Source organism: Malurus melanocephalus, unplaced genomic scaffold (assembly GCF_030028575.1).
Source record: "Malurus melanocephalus ecotype Western Australia unplaced genomic scaffold, MMel_1.1 scaffold_353, whole genome shotgun sequence".
NCBI lineage: Eukaryota > Metazoa > Chordata > Aves > Passeriformes > Maluridae > Malurus > Malurus melanocephalus.
Window position 1 is genome coordinate 96,725 of NW_026623585.1, and position 22,293 is coordinate 119,017.

Sequence of the window (22,293 nt, forward strand, 5' to 3'; positions counted from 1 at the left end):
TTTAACAGGAACTTGCTAAAAATGGGTACAAAAAGCATCTGTCAAGCAGYAAGAAGGGTGGCACCTGCTCAAATTTGGCCAAACCTCAAATGATCCCTTTTTTTTTCCCCCAATCTCTCTGGCTTTGTGAGACCATTCATTTCTGCACTGAGTGCATTGGRATGTTCTGGGTCTCTGCTGGGACAYTCAYAGCAGATTTTTTGGCACCCACACACAAAACCTGGGGGCTGAAATGTTTTACCTTTGCACCTTGAAGTCCATCCCTGCCTGGAGCTCCCTGCACACCGGGAATTCCCTGTAAATCAGAATGCCTGGGTGAAGTCAGCATCTGATTATCATTGCCCTAATTCATCTTTTCACAGGAGGTGGAAGAAAAAGGTCAAAGAAGAAAGAGAGTTATTTATTAAACAGAGCCAGGACTGTCATCCCAGCTTTAATTCTGTCATATCTAGTTTCCAGATAGATCTGTCTTCCTTACACCAAGTGACTCAGTTTCCCTAGGGAAAGTGATGACATTCCAAAATGACAGACAGTTCCCAGAAGGACAACARCAACAACTTTTCAGTCTTGCTTAAAGCATTTACTCAGAAAAAAAAGGGCAAATCTTTGGGACAAGTTGAAGGAATGCAGTTTACCATTACCTGCATGCCAGGGATTCCAGTGTCTCCTTTCTCTCCTTTAATTCCTGGTGGCCCCTTGGATTAAAACAGAAGCACACAGTTGGGCAAGTGGCAGAGCCCTTTGAGGCAAACAGCATCCTGCTGCTCCACATCCACATCCCTGCTTGTTCCTGCTCCCYGCAGTGTTCCAGGGTAATTTACAGCCACAGCATGTGCACAGGGATTCTGCCATCCCAGACATGCAGCAGCCCTTGCCACTACTCCCTGCCAAGCAGTGATGATCACTGGAAAGGAAAATGCCTGAATATTCATAGAATATCCTGAGTTGGAAGGGSCCCCACTGGGCTGCTTTCAATAAAAGCCCATTAAGGAGAGTCTGGACAAAAGCAGGCTTTGGCCACAATGATGAAGTGCAGGGCCTCGTCAGCATAAACCCCACTGATTGTCATCTCTCCCTGTGCAGCTGCTCAGCTGTTAGTGAGGGTGATGGAAATACATCAATCACAGTATTGACACCCATTTCTGAGACAGGTCCTCACTGCAAAGAGCAAGGGACAGAAAAAAGGTGATGGAAGATGTCACATACCACAGGACCCTGAACTGTGATCCCCTGGGAGCCTGGAGAGCCTTGCTGGCCACTGGGACCCGCTGGTCCTACTTGTCCMGGTGGGCCTGGTTCACCCTAAAACCCGAGAGAAAGAAACAATCCTGAGGAAAGTGTCTGGTGCTCACTCTCCTCACGAGCTGCACTGCCCAGCCTGGGTCAGCATGGACCAGACACAGGGTTCAGGATGAAATTGGGGCRCTGAGGGCATCTCCAGTAACCTCAGCTGCCTTGGTATTTTAGGTGGACGGTTTTGGTTCATCTTTCATGGGAGCAGACAGCAAAGTTGCAGAGGCTGCTTTGCAGAGCCCAATTCCCCTTCCCAGGCAGTTATTCCTGTAATTTTAGGTGGTCAGAGAGCAAAGGGAGAAGTTCCTTACCCCATTCCTGTCACCTGTATCCATTCCCATGCCTTCCCCCACATCTTTCCCCTGCAGCCATGCTCCTTTCCCAGCTGTCACCCCAAGGAAGGGACAAATGGGCTGCTCTGGCTCTGCCCTGTGCTGTTCCACGGAGCTGTGAACATTTGCACAGAGATTTGGGGGGTTCATACCCAGCCATTCCTCACATCCACCTCTGGCTGTGGCTCTGCTCTGTCCCCCTCCCCAGGGCAGCACCAGTGATTTTGGTCAGGAGCTTTGGCAGCAGCAGCAAACACAGCACGAAGCCTGAGCCTGTCCCAGCACAGCTGCTCTCAGAGGACATTGCTGACCATGTACAGTGCATTAATTCRGCACAATCAGGCTCATCACCTCCATTTCCAAAGCCCAACTGAGCATTTMATTAATAATAAGTGATCCCATCCTCATTGTTGGGTTATTAAAACTCCATTTGGGCTCAGTTCGGTGCAGTGAGACAGTCCACAGCCTCAGGACTCACCTTGGGTCCTGGCTCCCCCTGCTCCCCCTGAGGTCCTCTCCTCCCAGGGCTGCCCTGCCAGTGGGACACAAAGAAAATCATCATTTTTATTGCACTGTTACCAGGAGCCTGGGGGCAGACCTTGGTGCACTTTGCTGCACACAGTGAAAGAGGTTTCCTGCCCCTCAGAGCTCACGCCAAACAGAGACAAAGAGAAAATTAATCAAATCATTGAGGAAATGTGGAAAAGGGAAGAGGAAAGGAACAGCACAGCCCTTCCATGACCATCATTGGGAGCACAGCACTCACCCCCAGCAGGAAGAGATGAATTTCAACCTGTTTAACTCCCCTTCAACTGCCCCAGTGGATCCGTGCTGAGAAAATGACACATAAGGACATGGGAACACACTTGGGAAGGAAAAGAAGCARTGCTCACACCTACACCCCTTTGGAACTCTGCTGGGTTTCACTCCATCAGCCCTGGAGATGTGCTGGAATCAGGGACAGCACCCATCTCTGGGAGACCTTAACTCTAACTCTGGCTGGGGAGAAGGAACCAACATTCTGACATGAACTCACACATCGTGTGAATTTTTGACATCTTAATCTGAATGTTGCTATTCTTCAATCTAAAGAAACCAGTGGATTTTAATTGAGAAGCACAGGCAGGGAACTTTGGGAAAGGTCCTTTCAGAAGTGYCCAGAAACTCCTGGCAGAAGCCAGCTGGATCTGGTCAGAAACATTCATTAAGAACGTGATAAATACAAGGTGAGACATATCTTGCTAACTGCAGTCTCAAAAATAAGAGTGCTGTTGGAACTGCAGCAAATTACCAAGGGTTCGGTGGTGTGAGGAGAAGGTTATGTGTCAAAACCYGATTTCCTCTAATGCTTTAAAGAGYCCTGCTCTTTAAGGARTTGTCTGTGGAGATGCTTAAACCACAGGGCAATGCAAGCTGGTAATTATGCACTTAGGATATTGGAGCAAACTGTGACAGTGGAGTGTGCTGTTAATTAAACTTCCACAGGATGAGCAAGTAATTACTCTGCAATGAGGCACTTTCCTTGCAGGCACTGAACTCACAGCTGAACCACGGGGCAATGCAGGAGGTGATCCCAAATCTTTTCACTTGAAAAAGGAAGCAAATGTTTCCATAGTGGTTATTTTCCAGGAGAAAAGCACCTGGAGTGGTTGAACTGAGGTGCTCTGGGCAGGTTGCAGCTGGTTTGTGAAACTAAACATTTTCCCCCAGATTTTCAAAAAGCAAATTTTTTTTATGACAGCTTCCTAGTGTTTAACAGGAATATTTTCTGCTGTGATTTAAGCTCCTGATGGCTTTCCTGAACCCATAATGGATAGAGCAGAATTTCTGCCCTTTCTCCTGAGCACACTGCATATGTTCTGACTGTTTTCTCTTCCCCCTCATTTCTTCAGGGTTTTCTTGCAAGTGACACTCACTGAACACAAAGAGAGCATTGGGGACAGGCAGGATTGCAGAGTCTCCCCTTYCTCTTTACACTGTCCACCCACTCAGACACTTACAAGGCTCCAATTTAACATAGGATCCAGATAGGAAGATTYTTTTGGTGCGTTGTTTTTTCTTTAAATTTACAGAATGTTTCAGAGCCTCCAAGCCATGAAATCTCTGCAGACACTGAGGGTGACCTGTCCTCCTCTCCTAAGAGGATTAATGTGGTAGCAGGAGCTGTTCAGCCTGTTCCCAGCTGCAGCTGTTGCTCTGCCAGCTCTCCATCTCCCCATTTCATCACCATCCAAAATTCAAAGAGAAACTCTCAGCCATGCCCTGGAAAAGCTCCTTGACTTAGGATGGGAGGAAATGGCCTCAAGTTGCACCAGGGAAGGTTTAGGTTAGACATCAGGATAAAATTTCTCCACCAAAAGGGCTGYCAAGCCCTGGCACAGGCTGCTCAGAGCAGGGGTGGAGTCACCATCCCTGCAGGGATTTAARAGGTGTCGATGTGACCCTTGGGGTGATTTAGTGCTGGACTTGGCAGCCCTGATTAATGGGGAACTCGATGATCTGTAGGATCCTTCCCAACCTGAGCAATTTCATGTTTCTAAAACCTCACAGAGCCCCAGGAGTGTTATCCACGTGCCCAGCACTCCACAAAAAAGAAGCAACAGCAGCACCCACAGCACACGGGTGGGAGAGGGAACTTACAGGGGGCCCTGGGGGTCCTGGCAAGCCCGGGGGCCCAGAAGTGCAGGAACAGGCAGGAGCCAGGGTAGGGCAGGTGTCCTCATCCCTCTGAAATGAAATCAAGCCAAAAMCAGTCATGAGCAGCTGCACAGCAAGAGCAGGACGGATCACAAGTAAAACACTCAGCGTTTCAAAATTCAGTCTTTTACTTGAAGAAAATCGAATTTTTTTTCCGGCTCCACTGAGAGATTTTTGTGAGCAATCGAGTGCTTTATTTTTTTCTGTTGAATAACAAGTTTAGACCAAAAAAAAAATGAACCAGCCCTGCATGCAATGAGCAAAACACATATTGGAAGATAATTTTCTCCTTTCTACGTATTTATACACCCCACATAGCACTCTCTGTGTCGAGAAGTGAAAGGAAGAGTGGGGGATGTTGAGCTTCAGAGCTGAGATGGCAACAAAGCTGTAGGACTGTGAGGGCTCCTGGATGAGGTCGTGACAGGAGAAACCTGCACTGCACCAGGATTTGAAGTTTTCATTATTTTTGAAGCGAACACAGTTTTATTTACTTCCCCAAGAAACACACTGATGTTATTCCCAAGAGAAGAAGACAAAAACCACTTTCCCTCTTGAGTCTATCAAAATCATTTGTGGTGTCACAGATTTGTTCCATCCTCCCCAGTTTCCTGTCAATGATGAGAGTGGTGCCCTTTTTCTTACCAGTGCGGGGAGATCACAGCATCGGTCCTGCTCTGCCCCTACACTGCTGCACAAGATCTGCAGAGACTGCAGCTGGAACTGGGGAAAAAAAAAAAGAGTTTGGTAAGAAAGGAGCATCAGCTCCCACCACCCATCACCAATCTYACGAAGTTCAAGTGATAAAAATAATCTTCAGTGATGATTTGACAGGGCTCCTCTGTGTGATCCCAATTATAATTGTGTCCCCAAAATGCCACAACATGAAAACTACCCCCAGACTGAGAGTTCCACAAGCCCTCAGGTCTCTGTCTTGCTAAGAAAGTCAATAAAGCATCTTCACACCAGCAAAGCCAGATCCCCAATTTACTCACAGCCCTGCAATAGCAGCAGGTTCTCCACTAATTGGGCTTCAGCACCACCAAAATGTGAAAGCAAACTTTGATTTGCACCCCTTGGGGGCATGGGGAGAAGAGCAAATGTGGCAGCAACATCTCCCAGGGGAGATGTGATCCCCTCCCCAAAAACCCAAAGCACTCTCAGTCACTGCCTCCCTCACAGCAGCCACATCTTCCCTTTCTGATTAACAGAASAGCACACACTGCACAAAGCCAAACAAAATAATGAGGCAGAGATTAATTTTTCTTTCCTTGACACCATTTCTCATCCTTTTTTTTCTTTTTTTCTTTCACTCCATGCATTTAAAAAGGAGCAARCTGTACAGCCCAGGGAGGGTGACAGGCAGCACACGGATACAGATGAGCCCTGTGGATCAAGTGCCATTTAAAGATTTCYTAAATTAAATCAGGTTCCATGATAACCAATAATGAGGCACTCTGTCTTCTCAAGGGCAGCAGAGCTGTGGAAGACGTGAAATGTTGCTGTGTGTGAAAGACAACGGGAGCAGGGGCAGCACAAGGCTRTTCATTATTTGGCCAGACCTGTCTGGCTGAGCTGGTAACAGAGAGAATTTGGGAGGGGTGAGGAAAGCACAGATTCTTGCCTTGATGGCCATAGGCTTCAGATCAAATAGCCATGGAATTTATTTAGGAACTAAGTAAACACTGCTTGAATACACTGTCCCCTGGTTTGTTACGCAGCAGACCCCAAATCTTGGAGTAATTCCACTTTTTTCCTGGTGTATCCCAGACTCCTGACTCTCAGTTTGCAATTGAGGATGCACGTGGGACCAACTGTTTTTACCATGCTACTTTGAGGTGATGGGAGTCATAAATCAACTGATGAGCTGTTCCCCCTGGAATTCTAGAGCTAAAAGCAGAGCCAAGAAGCAAGATCTTCACATCAGATCAGTGAAATCAGAATGATTTCCTGCAGCCCAGCCAGAACCTTGTGAGTGATGAACTTGCCATTAATTCTGCACATAATTAACACTCCTGATTTGGGGAGTAAGAATGGGACAGGCTGCCCAGAGAAGGGTGTTTTTGCCCTGAGGATTGTGCACAGGGTAGGACACCAAGCCCACACATTCCCTTTTCGTGTCCCCTTGCAGGGAGCAGCTCCTTGCAGTGCTGGCTGAAGCAGTGAGGACATTCCCACACGCTGTCTTTGGGTTGGGTTTTTTTTCCCAAAAAAGCTCCTCTAGTGGAGATTATTTCCCCTCATTTTCGTGCAGACAGACAAGTGCAAACACACTGGAGACTGAGGCCCATCCACCCCTGCTGCCTTCAGCCACCGTTCAGCATTTCCTGACATCACTCAGTGTGGGCTGATGTGCTCAACTTCCCTCACAGAAGCAATTCCCAAACCTTCCTGTCTGCTTCAGCATCACAGGAGCTGTGCCTGCAGCAGCAGAAGACCCCTCTGGGACACCCTCACTTGGCCACACCCCATCACAGTCCCCAAACCAAGGCAGGAGAGACAAAAACACTCTCCCTGTGCTGGGAAAGCTCATTAAAATCACAGGAATGAGCAGGATCAGGACAGAGCTGTGCAGGGTGATGGCACACAGCACTCCTCCCCATGTCCCCAGCCCAYCCAGCTCCAGCAGCACATCCCAAACTCACCGGCACGGAGCCGCTGCGGGGYCCTCTGGTCCGGGTCACTTTGCCCAGCATGATGAAGCCGGCGCTGGAGATGCTGCCCAGGGTGTKGATGGGTTTCTCTGCTATTTTCTTACAGTCCACGAAGAGCCTGACCTTGAAGTGGCTCACGGCCACGTGAACCTGGGCAGCAGGTGGGGAAAGGGGTGTTGGGGCTTTCCAGAGGGATGAGAGACTCTTTTTCTGTCCCATTCCCAGCCTGCTGCTGGCACTGGAGGGTGTTTTTAATGAGTGTCTGAATCAAGGGGGCTCAGGAATAAATTTTAGGATGTGCTTTCCCTTGTTGATCCCCACCCCTCTCCTTGGGAGAAGTCTTTCTGGAGCTGAACCATGAACCTTCCCACAGATACCCACAGAAAGAGCTCGTTGCATATTTAGGTGCAATACCTTTGTGAAGAGGACAGAGACAGGCAAAACCCCCACCCTATTATGAGTGACAAAGTGGCTTTCTCACAAAGCTGCATTTTCTTTTCCTTTCATCCAGAACTAAATGGTCACCAAAATTCTAAACTCAAAAAAAAAAAATTTCCTGATTATTAAGACCTAAAGAACACCTCCTTTTTGGAGTCTGGGGAAAAAGGGGAAAATCAATGTGTGCAAATTACATTTTGAACTCTTTGCAATTATAAATTTCAGCATATCAAAGAGATTGGCCACTTCCCTGGCAATCAGGATGCAAAGCTTTTAGATAATCACTCTTCACTTTGAACAACACATAACTCCCAGACCAGAGTGAGACCATGAGACACATTTCTCCCTCTCTTGATCAGGACCTTATGAAAGCTCCCATAGAATATCTTCTTCACTTCCTGCTGGTCAAAGGAGACTTCCTGTAAATCAGCCTTGTAGTCATGATTGAAATAGGTCAARGATTTCTTACTGGCTACAGGGAAAATAGGACAAATAACAGCTTAGAGTTAAAAAAGAAATTGATTTCACGCACATATAAAATAGTAAATAATTAGGTTTAAACATGGTGGGAGATTTCCTATGTTATCAAGACATACTTCCAAATAATGGGAAAAATATGTAAAAATAAAGAGTATGCTACAAGTAGAATAGAAATGAAAACATGTCTTTCAATTGCACTGGGCAGAGTTTTAAATGCGAGGTTGGCAGCCACAACAACGCTTCCCAAGGAACGGCTGCTGAGTAAGGAAAACTTCCCAAGTGAGTTTTGCTGCTTGCAAAATGCATGGAAACACYGAATTTAACRTATTTAAGARGAAAACTTACGGTCCAGGTTAACACCCAGCAGGGGCTGGAAGTCCTCATCCGTGATCTGCCACACAGCAAAGGGCTCCTTGGGRGTGTCGGGCAGGAGGCGCAGGAGGATGGTGATGGTGTGCTCGGGTGGGATGGCAAACAGGTGCACATCACTGGAATGGCACAAAGAAAGGAGATATCAGTGATTTCAACACACAGGAAATATCCTGCAGCCTCATCCTGTGTGTTCCCTGGGCAGGAGGGCCTGGAAAAGCTTCAGTCCCAGGAGTTGATCATGATAAATGTCCAGAAAGAGCCTGGAGCCCCTCAGGCTGCTGAAGTCTGTGYTGAGTGATGAGCACTCGTGGACCTTCCCCTGCTCCTGGGGGATGCTCAGGAGGAGCAGTCGGTGTCAATCCATCACTGCCAGAGCCGCCTCAGGGARTGCTGAGCAATGGAGAGCACAGCCTTAATGCTTTTCAGAAGAGAGCCCAAGGCCTACAAAAAACCCCTGCCAGATCCTAAAACACTCCCCCAGGTCTCCTCTTCAAGAAGGAGGAATGGTTGCCATACATCATGGGGTAAATCTTTAAACCTTGGCACAAAACTCTTGGCTTAGGGAGACCTGGCAGCATTAGATTCATAGCTGGACTTGGTGATTCTTCCAACCTAAATATTTCTATAATCCTAAATCGGTGTAAATGCCCTTCAGGGATAATCACTGAGCCCACAGAAAAGCCCCCTCTGTGTCCCCACATCCCAGCTGCAGGATTTGGGCAGTGACAGGATACAAGGCAATAAGGGAAGGTCAAATTGGTTGTGCCTGAAACACGYCTGTAATCTGAAACAGGACACACTGGCACAGGCATAAACACATCAAGCATCTTCTCAGGACTAATTCATAAATAATATAAGATTATTCTTTCTCTCTCTGTTTCTGAAGGGGCAGTGTCCTTGGAAAGGCATCGATRAGAGCTGAACAAAAGGATTTGCCCATCATTTTCCAAGCATTTAGACCAAAGGGTTCTCTGAATCTCCCCCATCCTGTTTACTCTAAGAAGCTTTGCTTCTTTAACTGAGATTAAGTGGAGTCAGTGGCTCARTAATTGGGCTTTAGACAAAGTAGCAATGAACGTCAGGAGTCAGATCACTCTTGATTCATAATAATAAAAAAAAGGAATGAGGTCATGGGAGCTGCTGGCTTGCTTGGGACCCTGTGAGAAGCTTCATATGCAACGGAATGGGGTCAAGCCACAACCCAGAGCCAGTGGTTGTTCCCTCTCATCAGAGCAGCCCAGGCTGCAGAGAGCAGCTACGAGAGGAATATTTGCTAAAGCAAAGATCTCTCTCCAAACCAGAGATGTTTAGGAGAAGGGATTGAAGATGAAAATGTGACCTCAAGCTGCCACCACTGAAGGGGAGGTGGCTGTGGACAGAATGCCTAAAGAACAGTGCAGTGTCCATATGTGACATGGTCCTGATGTCCATCATAGCAGCTAAAAAGCTGGAAAAAAAAAAGTGATTTTATAGAAACAAAAAACAGCACTGTGAAAATGTTTGGCTGTACAAAAAACATAATAAATACTATTGTGCCCCCTGAATTTCTACATGACAGCTCATCTTGAGGAAAGTCAATAAAAAAAAAAAAAGAGGTTTATTTATTAATACATTAAGTAAAACCCTCTGGCATCTTTTCCAATCTACCAGTGGTTTGGTTCAGCTCATCATCTTTGTCATTTCATTTGGAAGTTGCTGGAGGGGCTGCATCATTCCTCCCCAAAACTGTGACCTTCCTTTCCTGTGTGCGTGGTGTCAGACTGAGGATGAGGATGGCAACAGCCAGAGCTCTGCTCCCACCTKGTCCTCTGGGTGAGCTGGATGTCCTTGAACAGGGTGAAGGTGCGGGAACCACTGAATACAAAGGGCTCCATGGCCACGCCTTTGATGGAGGAATATTCCTTCTCTACCAAGCCAAAAACTTCCATCATGTCAAATCCTGGAACAAAGGAAAACAGAAAAATCACTGTTTAGGCAAGAGTGCAAAGGAAGTATGTTTGAAAAGCAGGTGGAATTAGTGCAGGCAATAGGAGAAAATGCATTAAAAAGACACCAGCTCAAGTGTACCCCACAAGTGGCAGCCAGGTAAAATAAATTTGTGCCTGAACCCTTTGTGCATGTTTGTTGTAATCTCTTCCTCTTGGAGAAGAGTGGACWAAAGATGGAGGCTTTCACAATTGTGTTTTCAAATCTTCAGAATGAAAAAAGGAATGAGAAAGATGTTACTCCAACAATTTCTCCATTTCAACTACACGCAAAGTGTTATCTTCAAAAGGCATGGAATCAGTCCAGTAATTGCTAGCAGGGAGAGAAGATTATTTCTACTCTGAAATGTCTTACATGTGAGAGCCAGAAAAAAATAAGAAAAAAACTTTAAAATACGCACATTTCCATTTCTCTCTATTTTCAGGAGACACCCAGGGGTGACCTGCCTTGTGTGGGCTGCAGAGATTCTCCCCTGACACCTCTGACATCGCCTCTGGCTCATCATTAAAGCTTCAAATCATTTTCATTTCAGTTTTCTGTCCAGTAAGACAAGATCTCACTGTTTGGATTATTTTTGAGTTTATATGGGTTTGCAGCAGACTGGCATGAAGAAGATGGTTCCTTCTTTAGCAAATGGAAGGGCTTCATTTCTGGATCACCTCATCCCTTCACCATTTACAATCAGCTGCAGTCTCTTGGCTTGAGTTTTAATTTTGCCTGGGGGCTGGCCCAGGGTGCTTTTATTTTATTTTTTTTTTCATATTCCAACAGTACAAGGGAGTTTGCCAAAATGAATGACCTACTTGAGGGCCATTTATCTCTGGTACAGAGCTTCTGACACTGAAATTTCATTTAAAATGTGCAGGAAGAGAAGGCTTGAGTCGCAATTAAAATATATTGAAATGTAATGACGTTATTACCATGGAACCAGAGAACAGCTTGAGATGGAAGGGACCTTAAAGATCATGTGGTTCCATGGGTAGGGCTGTTACCTACGAGATCAATTTGATCAGGGTCACATCCAACCTGGCCTTGGGCAAACATGAAATGACACCTGAGCACTGGAGCCAGTTTCAGTCTCACCTGTGACACAGAACTTTCTGGAAAGGAGGTGATACCAATTTCTAAGCAGAATTAACTGGTCTCTCATTGAGAAACACTTGCAGCAAACCCTGAACAGCTGCCATGGCACAGACAGGAGAAAGGGGAACTTCWGCCCCAGAAAAATCCTCACAGCCTGACCACAGAGAGCTCCTGGGCAGCCAGACCTCCTTGAGAGCAGCAAAGGTGATCCTGGGGACACACTGAGAGGTTTTGAGTCTGACAGTCTGAGGAGCCTTTGTGAGTTAGGAATTCAAATCCTCTTGAAATTCAAGSGCTGTTTGAAGTTTCACCTCCTTAAGGCCGGTGAAAATCCCGGTGTTAAGCAATAACAGCTGAGAATATGAGCTAGTAGAGCAGCACAGCATAACAATTCAGGTACTGCAGAATATTCTTCTACCTGATAAAATATATGCTCCAATTTCAGTTCTCATACTCCTCCCCATTCTACTGGGCCATTTTGCCCCCTCTCAGCTCTTGCATTTCTCCAAATCAAGAGCAGGCAGTGTTTYCAGTCACAGCCCAGCAGCACCAGGGCTTGGATGTGCTACTGTACCTCTTCTGGAGCCTTCCRTGGAGGTGATGGTGGGGCAGGCTGGGGAACAGAACAAAAGGGGAAAATTGTCAGAGGAAAAAAGCCAGCAGAGGATTATGGAAGCAAAATGAACACAGTTCTTCTAGGTAGAGCAGAGGAAAAACACAGCAAAACTTAGAATATCCTTCAGCTTCATTCAGAGCCTGGACTTTAACATTGTTTTTATATATATGGAGAAAGAGAGAATTGATGTTTATGCAAACATGAAAGTTGTTTCTTGGCTTGCCTRTCACAAAAATAAAAATAGTGTCTTTCATCATCAAACATCTTCATGATCACTCTATTTTGACTAAGTCACCTGGCCCCTGATGATATCAAATACAAGGGAGCATCATGTTTGGCAAGTTTTTTTTTTTAAAAAAAAAACAGACATCAAAACCCTTTTTCTTTTTTTTTTTTTAACAGTGCCTTAGTAGTGTGGTAAAATAAAGATATACGCAGTTGCAAATTTTGTACCTGAAATTAAAAACACACACAGCAAAAATATGTATCTCAACCTGAGAGTTTGGCTTTTGATTTCTTTAGGAAAACACAGAGAGTTTTGCAAAGTTTTGCAGTTTGTCTTTCAGAAATTCTCTTGATGAATCCTGTGAGATGCCACAGGACAAAAAGCARAACCAGAGAAGAGGTTGGGATGTGAAGCTGGAAGCAGGGCTGTGAGCACTCTGTTTAAAGGCTCAGGTAAGGGGCTGCTTTAGAAAACAGCTCAGGAATGCTGCTTTCARTTATCTGCTGCCATGTAAATGCCAGGCCAGGGATGCCAGATGGAGCTGGGACCAAGGGAATGCTCGATGGAAAATGAGAAATGTCCCTGAAAATCAAGGATACTTGACAAGATGGGCTGTTTCACAAGAGGCTTTCTAGGTCACCAGGATAATAGAATGTAAGAGTTCATTGTGCTGAGGCTTCATTACAGCCTTGCCATTCCTGCATCAATGCCATTTCTGACCTCATCAGCAGAGCAGGGCTTTCCATTTCTCATTCCTAACTTTTGTAAAATGTGCAAAAAAATTTACAGGTTATTTACCCTTCCCAAAAGACCTGAGATTCCTAAGCCTGTGGGAATTTCAATGCCATTCTTCATGCTGAAGAAAGGGCACCCAAACCTGTGGCTCTGATGGCCAAGGGACCAGTAAAACCAGGATTTAAACCACAAAGACTTACAAGGTGCTGTGACCTCCATTGCTCAAACTGATGTTTAACTTTTYACATGCCATAAGTCCTGTAGAACTGGGTGTAAAACTATTTCAGAATCTATGGAAATCAGGTAAAAAATCAATTTCTGAAAGTTGAGCCTTGAAACTCGGAGACTGACCATCCCCTGGATCTTCTACGTAGACACTGCTCTTCCCCTTCCCCTTCCAGAAACCAACTTTTCTAAATGTTACAATCACAGAATGGTTTGGGTTGGACCAAAAGAGCATCTCATCCCACCCCCTGCCATGAGCAGGGACACTTTTCACCAGATCAGGTTGCTCCAAACCTTGTCCATCCTGGCCTCSAATAAATTCCAGGGATGGRGCAGCCACAGCTTCTCTGAGTCACCTGTGCCAGGGCCTCCCCACCCTCACAGAGAAGAATTTCTTCCTGATGTCTAATCCAAGCCTGCTCTTTGTCCATTTGAAGCCATTTCTCCTTGTTCTGTCATTCCACACCCTTGTAAAAAGTCCCTCTCCAGCTCTCTTGGAACTGAAGCATGATGAATGAAAAACAAAAAATAAATGAACCCAAAGCCTGCTGTAAACCTGCCCATTTTCCAGGTATCTGACTTTCTTTCTTGGGAGTCTGTGAGCTCATTCTGACCCTTGCCCAGGCCCCAGAGTGCCTCTTGCTCACACCCTTGGCAATTCTCCCCTCCTTCCCAGGCTGGGATTGCTCACAGCCCTTTGATCTGGCCATGCTCAGCTTGGCTGAAGCATCTCAGAGTCAGGGCAAGGATTCCTGACACTGGTGGYTTCATTTCTGCTTTGAAGATTTTTTCACAGTCTTTCCCGCTGTCTTGTTATTCTCTTTGTTTTTTGTTTCCCTCTCCAAACCCCAGCCCAATGCAGTTATTCACTGTACAATAAACATTCACTCCTGCAACATCAGAGCATTTCTCTCAATAATTTGGTTATACATCAATATTGGAGTGTTTTCCTGCACATCCGACTGTTTTCCCATCATTGTTACATATTGTCTCTCCTTCAGAAGAAAGTCCTTTATAAAACACAGAATTTAGTATTTCTTCTATTGCCTTTTCAGCTTTCAGAGCCAAACAACTATATTAAATTCTACAAGGTGACTCATCAGCCTTTTGGGAGGATTGTTTTCTGCTTGAAAGTTCACAGAACTTTTCCACTGTGATCTGAACACCTCAATAAACCACTTGAAAACTTAGTTCTTTGTTGGCTACAAAAAAAATACTTTTTATCTAAGCTGCTTCATTCTTCAATCTTGACTTCAGTCAATAAATTTTAAAACTGAAATTTTGCTTGGAATTGTTTCAAATACTCAGGAAGAGCCAACGCTGCCACAATATCTGCATTCTAATATTTACTTATTAAAAACTTTTTATAACCCTATTAATTCAACATTTCTCACTAATCCATTTCATAGTTTGCTTTATATCAGCTATGAGAGCATATGCTCATTAAATTTAATAAGGGACTTTACAGGGAATTTTAATTTAAAACATGTCACACTTCCCTCTGCTACATTTTGGTCAAATTGTGCAGAAATCCTCTAAAATTCTCTCGTTCTCTTTACTGAGTCTGATGTTAGGAACTTCTGCGGTTTCTGGTTGTCCTTGGATTGTCCCCAAGGGCATCTGTCAAGAGCTGATGGACCCCCTCCTGCTGCTCTGCAGAGCCCACACTGTGCTGTTTGCTTCTGAATTAAAAACCAAAAACAACAAAGCAGGACTTAGAGGAGATGATTTACCCTCTGKTTTAGGTGGGATGAATCCTCGGATGGAAGGGAATTTAGACACCACCGGAGCTGAAAGAGAAAGCAACCATGGAATCATGAAGTTGGAAAAAACCTGAAAGATCATCAAGTCCAACCTTTGACCAAAAACCACCACGTCCATTCAACCATATCTCAGAGTGCCACATCTCCTTGGTTTTTTAGCACTTCCAAGGATGGGGACTCTACCACTTCCCTGGGCAGCATTTCCCAATGCTTCACYACTCTTTCAGTGAAGAAATGTTTCCTRATATCCAACCTGAACTCYCCTGGCACAGCTTGAGGCCATGCCTGAGCTCTGTTATTCAGGATGCAATGGCTATCTCAACACCCAAAGAGCTACCAGCCCTTCCCACTCATCCCAGAATTGTCCAAAACTCACAGGAGCACCAAAATTGGGACAGGATTTTCACTTTTCAAGGCTAACATTCTATTGCTGAGCAAAACCCTGGCCTCAGCCAGAGCCCAGAGCAAGTGAGRCCATTATTGTCCCAGCCTCGAGGCTGAGAGATGGAGGCTGAGGAGAATGTTTGTGTTCCCACTGCCCCCTGTACCTGTCCGTCCTGTTGTGGAGGTGCTCTCGCTCTCCCCCGTGTAGTGGACAGCAGAAATGGTCACTTTGTAGGCTCGGTCAGGCAGCAGGGACTGCAGGGTCACGCTGCTGCTTTTGCCAGAAGCCATGATCTACAAAAGGGAGAAAAAAGATCCCAGTGTTTGGGGTTCTCATTTCAGCTCTCACCCATTTCCAAATGTCACTCAGATTTAGGTGGAGTTGGCTCCTGGGACTGGGGTTTAGAGCAGAATTCCTTCCCAGTTTAACCAAGGAAGCTAGGCTCTGTGTTGCTGTTGGACCAGCCATGTCTGGGGGAGAAGCATTTTCCCATATAAAGACCCCAATATTCCCCATGGAAATGCAGCGGGAGTGCCTTTAACAGGATAACCAGGCTGTGTAAATAGGGAATCTGTGCTTTAAAAGGATAATGCTTAATATTCCCAAGCCAGAGGGGCACTGGGATTATCCCCCACCCCTCTGCCTCCAAGAATTCCCCACCCCAGCTCAGGGAGCAGAGAAAGCTGTGTCATCAGTGGCWTTGATGGAGAAAAATAATTACAAAAGAGCCTTGGAGTCCTGTTAACAAAGCAGCAGGAAGGAAGAAATTTGGGTTTGAGTCCTGATACCCCAAAGGCAAACCTGACTGGAGTGGGCAGAGCTCCTCTGGGCACACTGTCCCCATGGGCTCTGTAGGGTCTGTCCCCTATAGAAGAGCTGGACACTCACAGTTTGCTGGTCAGCAGCGTCAGACACGGGGCTGTAGGTGATTCTGTAGTGCTGGACACGGCCATCAGGAGGGCTCCAGTGGACCTGCAGGCTGCTGGGGCTCTCAGAGTCGATGAAGAGGTTGGTGGGTGGGCTCCGGGAGTCTGTGACAGGAACGAGAGCATGAGAAGCAGGGAGAAATGTCTGTAAATTGAGCCAGTTTGATGCTTCCAGGCCCATCCCTGAATGCCTCAGTGCTCTGCTGTGCAGGTAACCAGCACTCAGAGCAGGTGCAGGCACCTTGGGCASCAGGCAAGAGGGAAAACAGAGCATGGAAGGATGAGGATCACCCAAGTACAGCACACCACAACTCAGGCATTCAGCAATTCCAAGCCTGGGACATGGGGAAAATTCTTGGAAGRGGGAAAGAGTCCTGGAAGCATAAGGGAAAGATGTACACTGTACACATCATGAACAAACACCAAGGGTACTCGAACTGGAGCTGAATTTCATCAAGCTGGACTGACAGCTCTACTGGCAATTAAACCTGGATCACATGTCAAAGTGAATCCATCATAATTCCTAATATTTTCAGTTTTTTCTGTTTAAAAATTACTCCTAAAATAACCCYAGAGCACCCAGCACACCAGAGCTTTGTCTAGAGTTTCTGACACCGAATGGGTCACACACAGTGCCTGAGCCACCCCTTCTTCCCTGGCCCTGCACTGGGATGTACGGATAGACCCCAAATAGGTGATGGGCTGAGCCAGACAGCCAGAAAAGAGTTTGCCAGAGACCCAAGATGAGCAATTTCTAATTACATAAACACATCCATTTCCCTGGGGTCCTGCTGCACAGCAAACTGGATCTGACGACAGAGGCTGYTRTGCTGGAGGGATTTCTCTGGGCAGAGATGGAGAGTGAAGAAGGGAAAGGCAGAGGGGGCTAAATCAGTTTAAAAAGAGGTTTGAGAGCATGGGGTCATCTGCTCCTGGGGCTTGTTTCCAAGCAGTGTCTTGCTCTGCATAAAAACACATGTCTGCCCTTGAACCTGTGCTGGTGTGAAGACAAAGAAGTCTTGGACAGAGAAAAGGAAGAATTTATTCACAAGAGACAAAAAATGATGGGTGAGCCCTAAAGACAGTCAAGGGTGCACACTCAGGCAGTTTTCCTGTAAGAATCTTCTGCCCACCCAGCAAAGCCCGGGGTGACCTTAAAGCACAGACTGAGTGAAGATCATTTGCATCTTCATCGATTCTCCTTCCCTTTTGTGTATAAAATGAGCTTACTTTTGCTGGGGCTGAACCAAGGCTGCAGCAGCTGAATCGGGCTGGAGGCTGTGGCTGTGCACCACCACGAGGTAAAGCAGGGAAGAAAACAAGAGTGGGAATAAAACCACTCCAGCAGCACTGAAGTCAGGCAGTGCAGCATCTCCGCTGCCTCCACTGGCTTTTTCCTTTAGCTGAAGGAAAGGGAGACTCTGCTTAAGTGAACTTTAAAGGGAACCAGGGGAAGTTTTTAGAGTCAGGTTTATTCTGGAAAGCCCTCAGGCCTGGCAGGGTTTGATGGCGTGGATGTGACAGGCAGGGGACAGGCCAYGTCCTGAAGCTGCCCTGGAGGATAGGAGCATCTCTGCCACCATCTGTGCCTTTGGTTACCTTTTCAAGCTCAAGGAGGAATCCCTGCTTGCTCTCAGGTCTAACCAGCACCACAGGCACATAAATACTCCAATAAGAATAAAACCCTGGACTCTACTCCATCAAAAGTCTCACCTTCAATTATTATTATACATATTCGCTATAAATCACGGTTTTTTCCTGCCATGGGTTGAAGCTTCATTCTTGCATTTCAAACCCTTTTATTTGCCATGCACATTCTGCTAGGAAGAGCTGACAGAGGAGCTGGATGAAGACATTTCCTAGCCCCAGGCTGGAAATGCTGCTGGCACAGCCTGGCTGGAGGAGCAGGGCACAAAAGCACTTGGTAAAACACGAGTGCAAAGCCAGCCAGGGGGGCTCAGCCTCTTCTGTTCCCACCCAAACTGCCCCCTCCTTACCCTTCAGGACAAACAAGGGACTGGGTTCTTTTTTCTCAAATTCTTTTTGCTCAGCCTGGATGGAAAAAATCCCCCTCAATACAAAAAAAAGGGTCCTTATCTGATTCTGAGCAGCACCAAAGCCACCCCTTCCAGCATKTTCCAAGGACCCCATTTAGCAACACCTCCATGTCTCAGCAGATTCCTCTCAGGAAAGCATCATCTGCTCTCCYCTGTGCTTGTTTGGGAGGTTTGTGTGGGTTTGAAGAACCACTGAAGTTGTTTATTGGTATGACAAGTGATCCCTGTGAAAGCCTTTGGTCAAGGATAAGGACTTTGCTACATCTGACAATTTCTACAACAAACTGAAAGGAGAGCCCAACACAAATGAGAATTCAGTCTAAACACAACAGAGAGAAAAGAAAAAAAACATCAGAACCATGGGTAAGCAGCACGCTTTAACAATTTGATTGTCTGTGSGAAATACATCAGCATGTTTTTGTTCCTACTCTGCCTCTTGAAAAGCTTGCAGGGAAAAGTTTGCTAACTGGGTTACTGAAAAATAATCCTAAACTTTTTYCTTTCCTCTAGTCAAGACAGAATTTTTTAAAAATCCAATTCCTCTAAGACAGGAAGGGAACTGCCCCATCCATATCACTACCTCCACATGTTTGTTTTTTTTTTTTCCAGCTAAAGTTATTCACTGGTTTTGAGTTCATAAAGTGACAAGTCTCAAACCATAACTTTGAAACAACTTTTCTTTCTACCAGAAAGATGAGTGCCCTCATCCCAGTCCTTCCAAGTGACACAACCCAGTGATGAGTGTTGGTTTTTATGAGAGGATGACATTTCTGGTGACCTGTGTTTCATGAGGGATTGGTGCCTGGAGGGTCCCATGAAAGGAACACATTTGGTCTCAAAATGAGTGTTTCAGGTGGGACAAGAGGAATTGCTGGCCCTGAATAAAATGAACTTGGTGTTCTCATCTCACCCCCAGGGGAGGAACTTGGTTCAGTCTCACAAAACCAGAAGCAAAGAGCGCTGCTCTGACCTGGCAATTTTCTCCCTTGCCCTTCAAAGAAGAAAGTAATTCCAGGGAGGATGAAGGACAGGGAGGGAATCTTGTGTTACCAGTTCCTGCTGAGTTTCACTTCAGTCATTGCCCTTAAACTTCAGCATTTCTTGAAAATTCTACCAAGACATTTTTAAGAAAAGCTTCATGACTTGACCTATCCTTATATAAAGARATGTTGCCAAGAGAGAAAAAGAGAAAAGCAATGATGAAAGCCAAAGAAACCACTCCCTCCCTTTGAGCCTGCTCAAACACACACTTYTGGTTTTGTTGAGCTCAGCCTGCTTGGTGCTGTTCACCAGGCTGCAACCCAAAGTCTGCCATCCTGAGGAGAACCAGACAGCTTTCATCGCTGTTTCAGCCCTCAGAATTTCATTTTTATGATGCAAATTAAGGGGGAGAGGGCTCAAAAATCATACCAAGGGGTTTTCAGATAACATAAGAGATTTCTGTGCTATGTCTCAATGAGTTACTATTCACCAGCCCTGCTGGTTGGACATCCTGACCAGGGAGAGTAAAAGGCAGCAGCTTTTGCTTGAAACACTAAAAATTTGAAATATAACCATATCCCAGGATTTCCCACAGTCCTGCCTAGTGCCACACCTTCCCATACATCCATTGCTCAAGCCTTCAGCAATTTTCTGGCATCCCCAAGTTCCCCCTGACCTGCCCAAAAGCAGCCCTAGAAATCACCAGTCACCTCTTCTGCAACATTTCTCCTCTGTGGGCATTTCTGACTGTAAAACTAGAAAAGAATCACCACCAAACCCATTGATTTCACATGCAAATATTGGCTGGGAGAAACGTGGCAGTGTCCTGAGTGCTGCTGCAAAGGGACCAGCAGCCCCCAGGCATTGAGCCCCAGGTTGGTTGCCCAGCTGCACACTTGTTTTCCAGGAAATTTTTTCTTCCTTCATGCAGAAGGCAAAGCCTGACCATTCCCAAGGCTCCTGTGCAAGGACAGCAGCTGACAAGCAGAAATCAAATTGCYTTCCCTGTCCCACTGGGGTGCCAACAGCAACAAGGACTGGCTTGTGCAAATGTGCCTGGAAGGGCACTGTCACGTGTCGTTTTGTTGGGCTGAGAAAGCTCCTCTGGCATTTCATAATTCATAGCTTAAAACACAGTAATTAATTTTCCTACACCCCTCAAACAGCTCTAATTGTCCTCTTGTCATCATATATCAGCAGGATGCTCTTTTTTTTTTTTTCTTTTGTCAGTATGCAGCTCCAAGGTACTTTTCTGAGGTAGCTTCCTACAAAAAATGTTATTATTATTTATTATTAATAAAACCTGAGCTTCTTATTCCATGATTACCATTTACTTTGAGCTTCATCAGCCTAAATGAGCTCATTTTGCACAGGAGGATGAGATCTGAGAGGAGAGGGAGGACTGCTGGTGTTGAATGGGTTGTGTTCCATTCACTTCCAACAAAGCCCTTTTGCAGGCAATATTAATTACCAGGACCTCTGGTAGTGCCACTTTTAACCTCATATCCTGCCTGTGCAAAGCCAGATTTAGATAATTCTTCCAAGGCAGAGGGTGCCTGCAGGATTCCCTCCCATATCTGTAAATGCCCTCAGACCAGGCAAAGCTCARCAATGACAGAGCTGAGGAAATCCTCACCCCCTTCACAGCAATATTTTATTAACAGGAAAGGTTCCTGAGGCAGCACAGCGACACTTTCAGCTGAACACCCTCAGAATTCATTTCCATCCCTGCACTACACTGAAGCAGGGGAGGGATGAGGTGTGYTCTGCATGGAACACGTGCAAGGAAAATTCTGCATGGAACACATCCATTGCCTCTAAAACACCCCAGCCTGACGTGTTTGTGCAGCCTTTTGAACAGCACAGATGGAGAACACTTTCAGACAGAAAGCTAAATATCCATAGGCTTCCTCAGACTTTGGGGTTTGTGTTTTCAGAGGTGCCAGTCCGAGCTGCTGGTGTGGGGTGAGCAGTGATGCATTGTTTGTTAGCCCTGGCCTGCGGCTCCCAGCACGGGTCACTTACTGGTCCTGTGGTGGACAGACACGGTGTCACTCCGAGCTCCATCCTTGTAGTAGGCCCAGATGGATATTTTGTAGTCCGTGTTCTTCTGCAGACCCGGCAGGACAGCCGTGGCCACATCCCCAGCCAGGGAGAGCTGCCCAAGAGGAAAGGAGTCAGTGCCGTGCCCAGGCACCCCAGGCTGGCTCACAGATGGCCAGGGGGCACAAATGAGCTAGCTTTGGGGTCAAAGTTTACTGTTTGGGGTTGCACACACCTAAGCAAAGGCAGAATTCCAGCTCTGAACAATGCAGTGTAGCTGTGTTATGATCAGCAGCTCCTCCAGCACCACAGAGCTGTGACACAAGGCAGTGCCTGCCTGGAGCACAGGATCCCTTTGCTGTTTCCAGCTTTTAGGAGAAGCCCCAGTGCATCTCTGTTCCAGCACTGCAGGAGGAATTCCTGGGTATGAAGCCTCTATTTAAACAGCTGTTTGACCTCACATTTGAGGTGAGTGAGGCTTGAGAAGGAAGAGGGCACCTGGTCCATCCCTGTCCCTCCTGCACCAGCTCTGTCTCTGGTCATTCTCCTCTGTGTGCTCCTCCCTGGACCCCATCCATCCCAAACACCACCAACATTATCACTGTTTCCAAGCACTGAGGAGAGCAGAAGTTGCTTCACCTGTCTTAGAAGCAACACCTCTAGCTATAAATACTTAAGTATCATCTTTTTCTTATCCACAACATCTTGACATTGGGGGCTGGTGATCTTCTGCAAGCCCAGATCTTTTTCTACTGAATTGCTTCTTAGCTATTCGTTCTACATCCTGTATACCTGCAGTTAATTATTCCTGCCTAAGCTTAATACTTTCTGCTTGTCCCTATTAAATTTCATCCTTGAGGTTTTCCAGAACACTTCTGCAATCTTCCCAGAGCCTGTAGCTCTTTGCCCTGCTGTCCCTCCTGCTCCCAGTGCTCAAGGTGACTGCTCCACTGACAATCAGATTCAGGAGAGATCCTGCTGAACTGTTCAGTTGCTGGAAT

General features: G+C 46.2%; 1 protein-coding gene across 1 annotated transcript in view; it reads right to left on the reverse strand.

Moving 5' to 3' along the window:
- The window catches only part of COL20A1 (collagen type XX alpha 1 chain), a 49,711-nt gene that overhangs the window by 7,711 nt on the left and 19,707 nt on the right, over positions 1–22,293 (reverse strand). The window contains exons 18-32 of the mRNA XM_057378327.1: positions 21,275–21,407; positions 16,174–16,316; positions 15,449–15,578; positions 14,871–14,927; positions 11,910–11,948; positions 10,067–10,205; positions 8,240–8,382; positions 7,777–7,886; positions 6,968–7,126; positions 4,968–5,045; positions 4,266–4,352; positions 2,104–2,157; positions 1,207–1,302; positions 642–695; positions 242–295 (exon numbers count right to left, since the gene is read on the reverse strand). Coding sequence (XP_057234310.1) covers positions 242–295; positions 642–695; positions 1,207–1,302; positions 2,104–2,157; positions 4,266–4,352; positions 4,968–5,045; positions 6,968–7,126; positions 7,777–7,886; positions 8,240–8,382; positions 10,067–10,205; positions 11,910–11,948; positions 14,871–14,927; positions 15,449–15,578; positions 16,174–16,316; positions 21,275–21,407 — 1,476 coding nt within the window. The remainder of the gene's footprint in view (positions 1–241; positions 296–641; positions 696–1,206; positions 1,303–2,103; positions 2,158–4,265; positions 4,353–4,967; positions 5,046–6,967; positions 7,127–7,776; positions 7,887–8,239; positions 8,383–10,066; positions 10,206–11,909; positions 11,949–14,870; positions 14,928–15,448; positions 15,579–16,173; positions 16,317–21,274; positions 21,408–22,293) is intronic.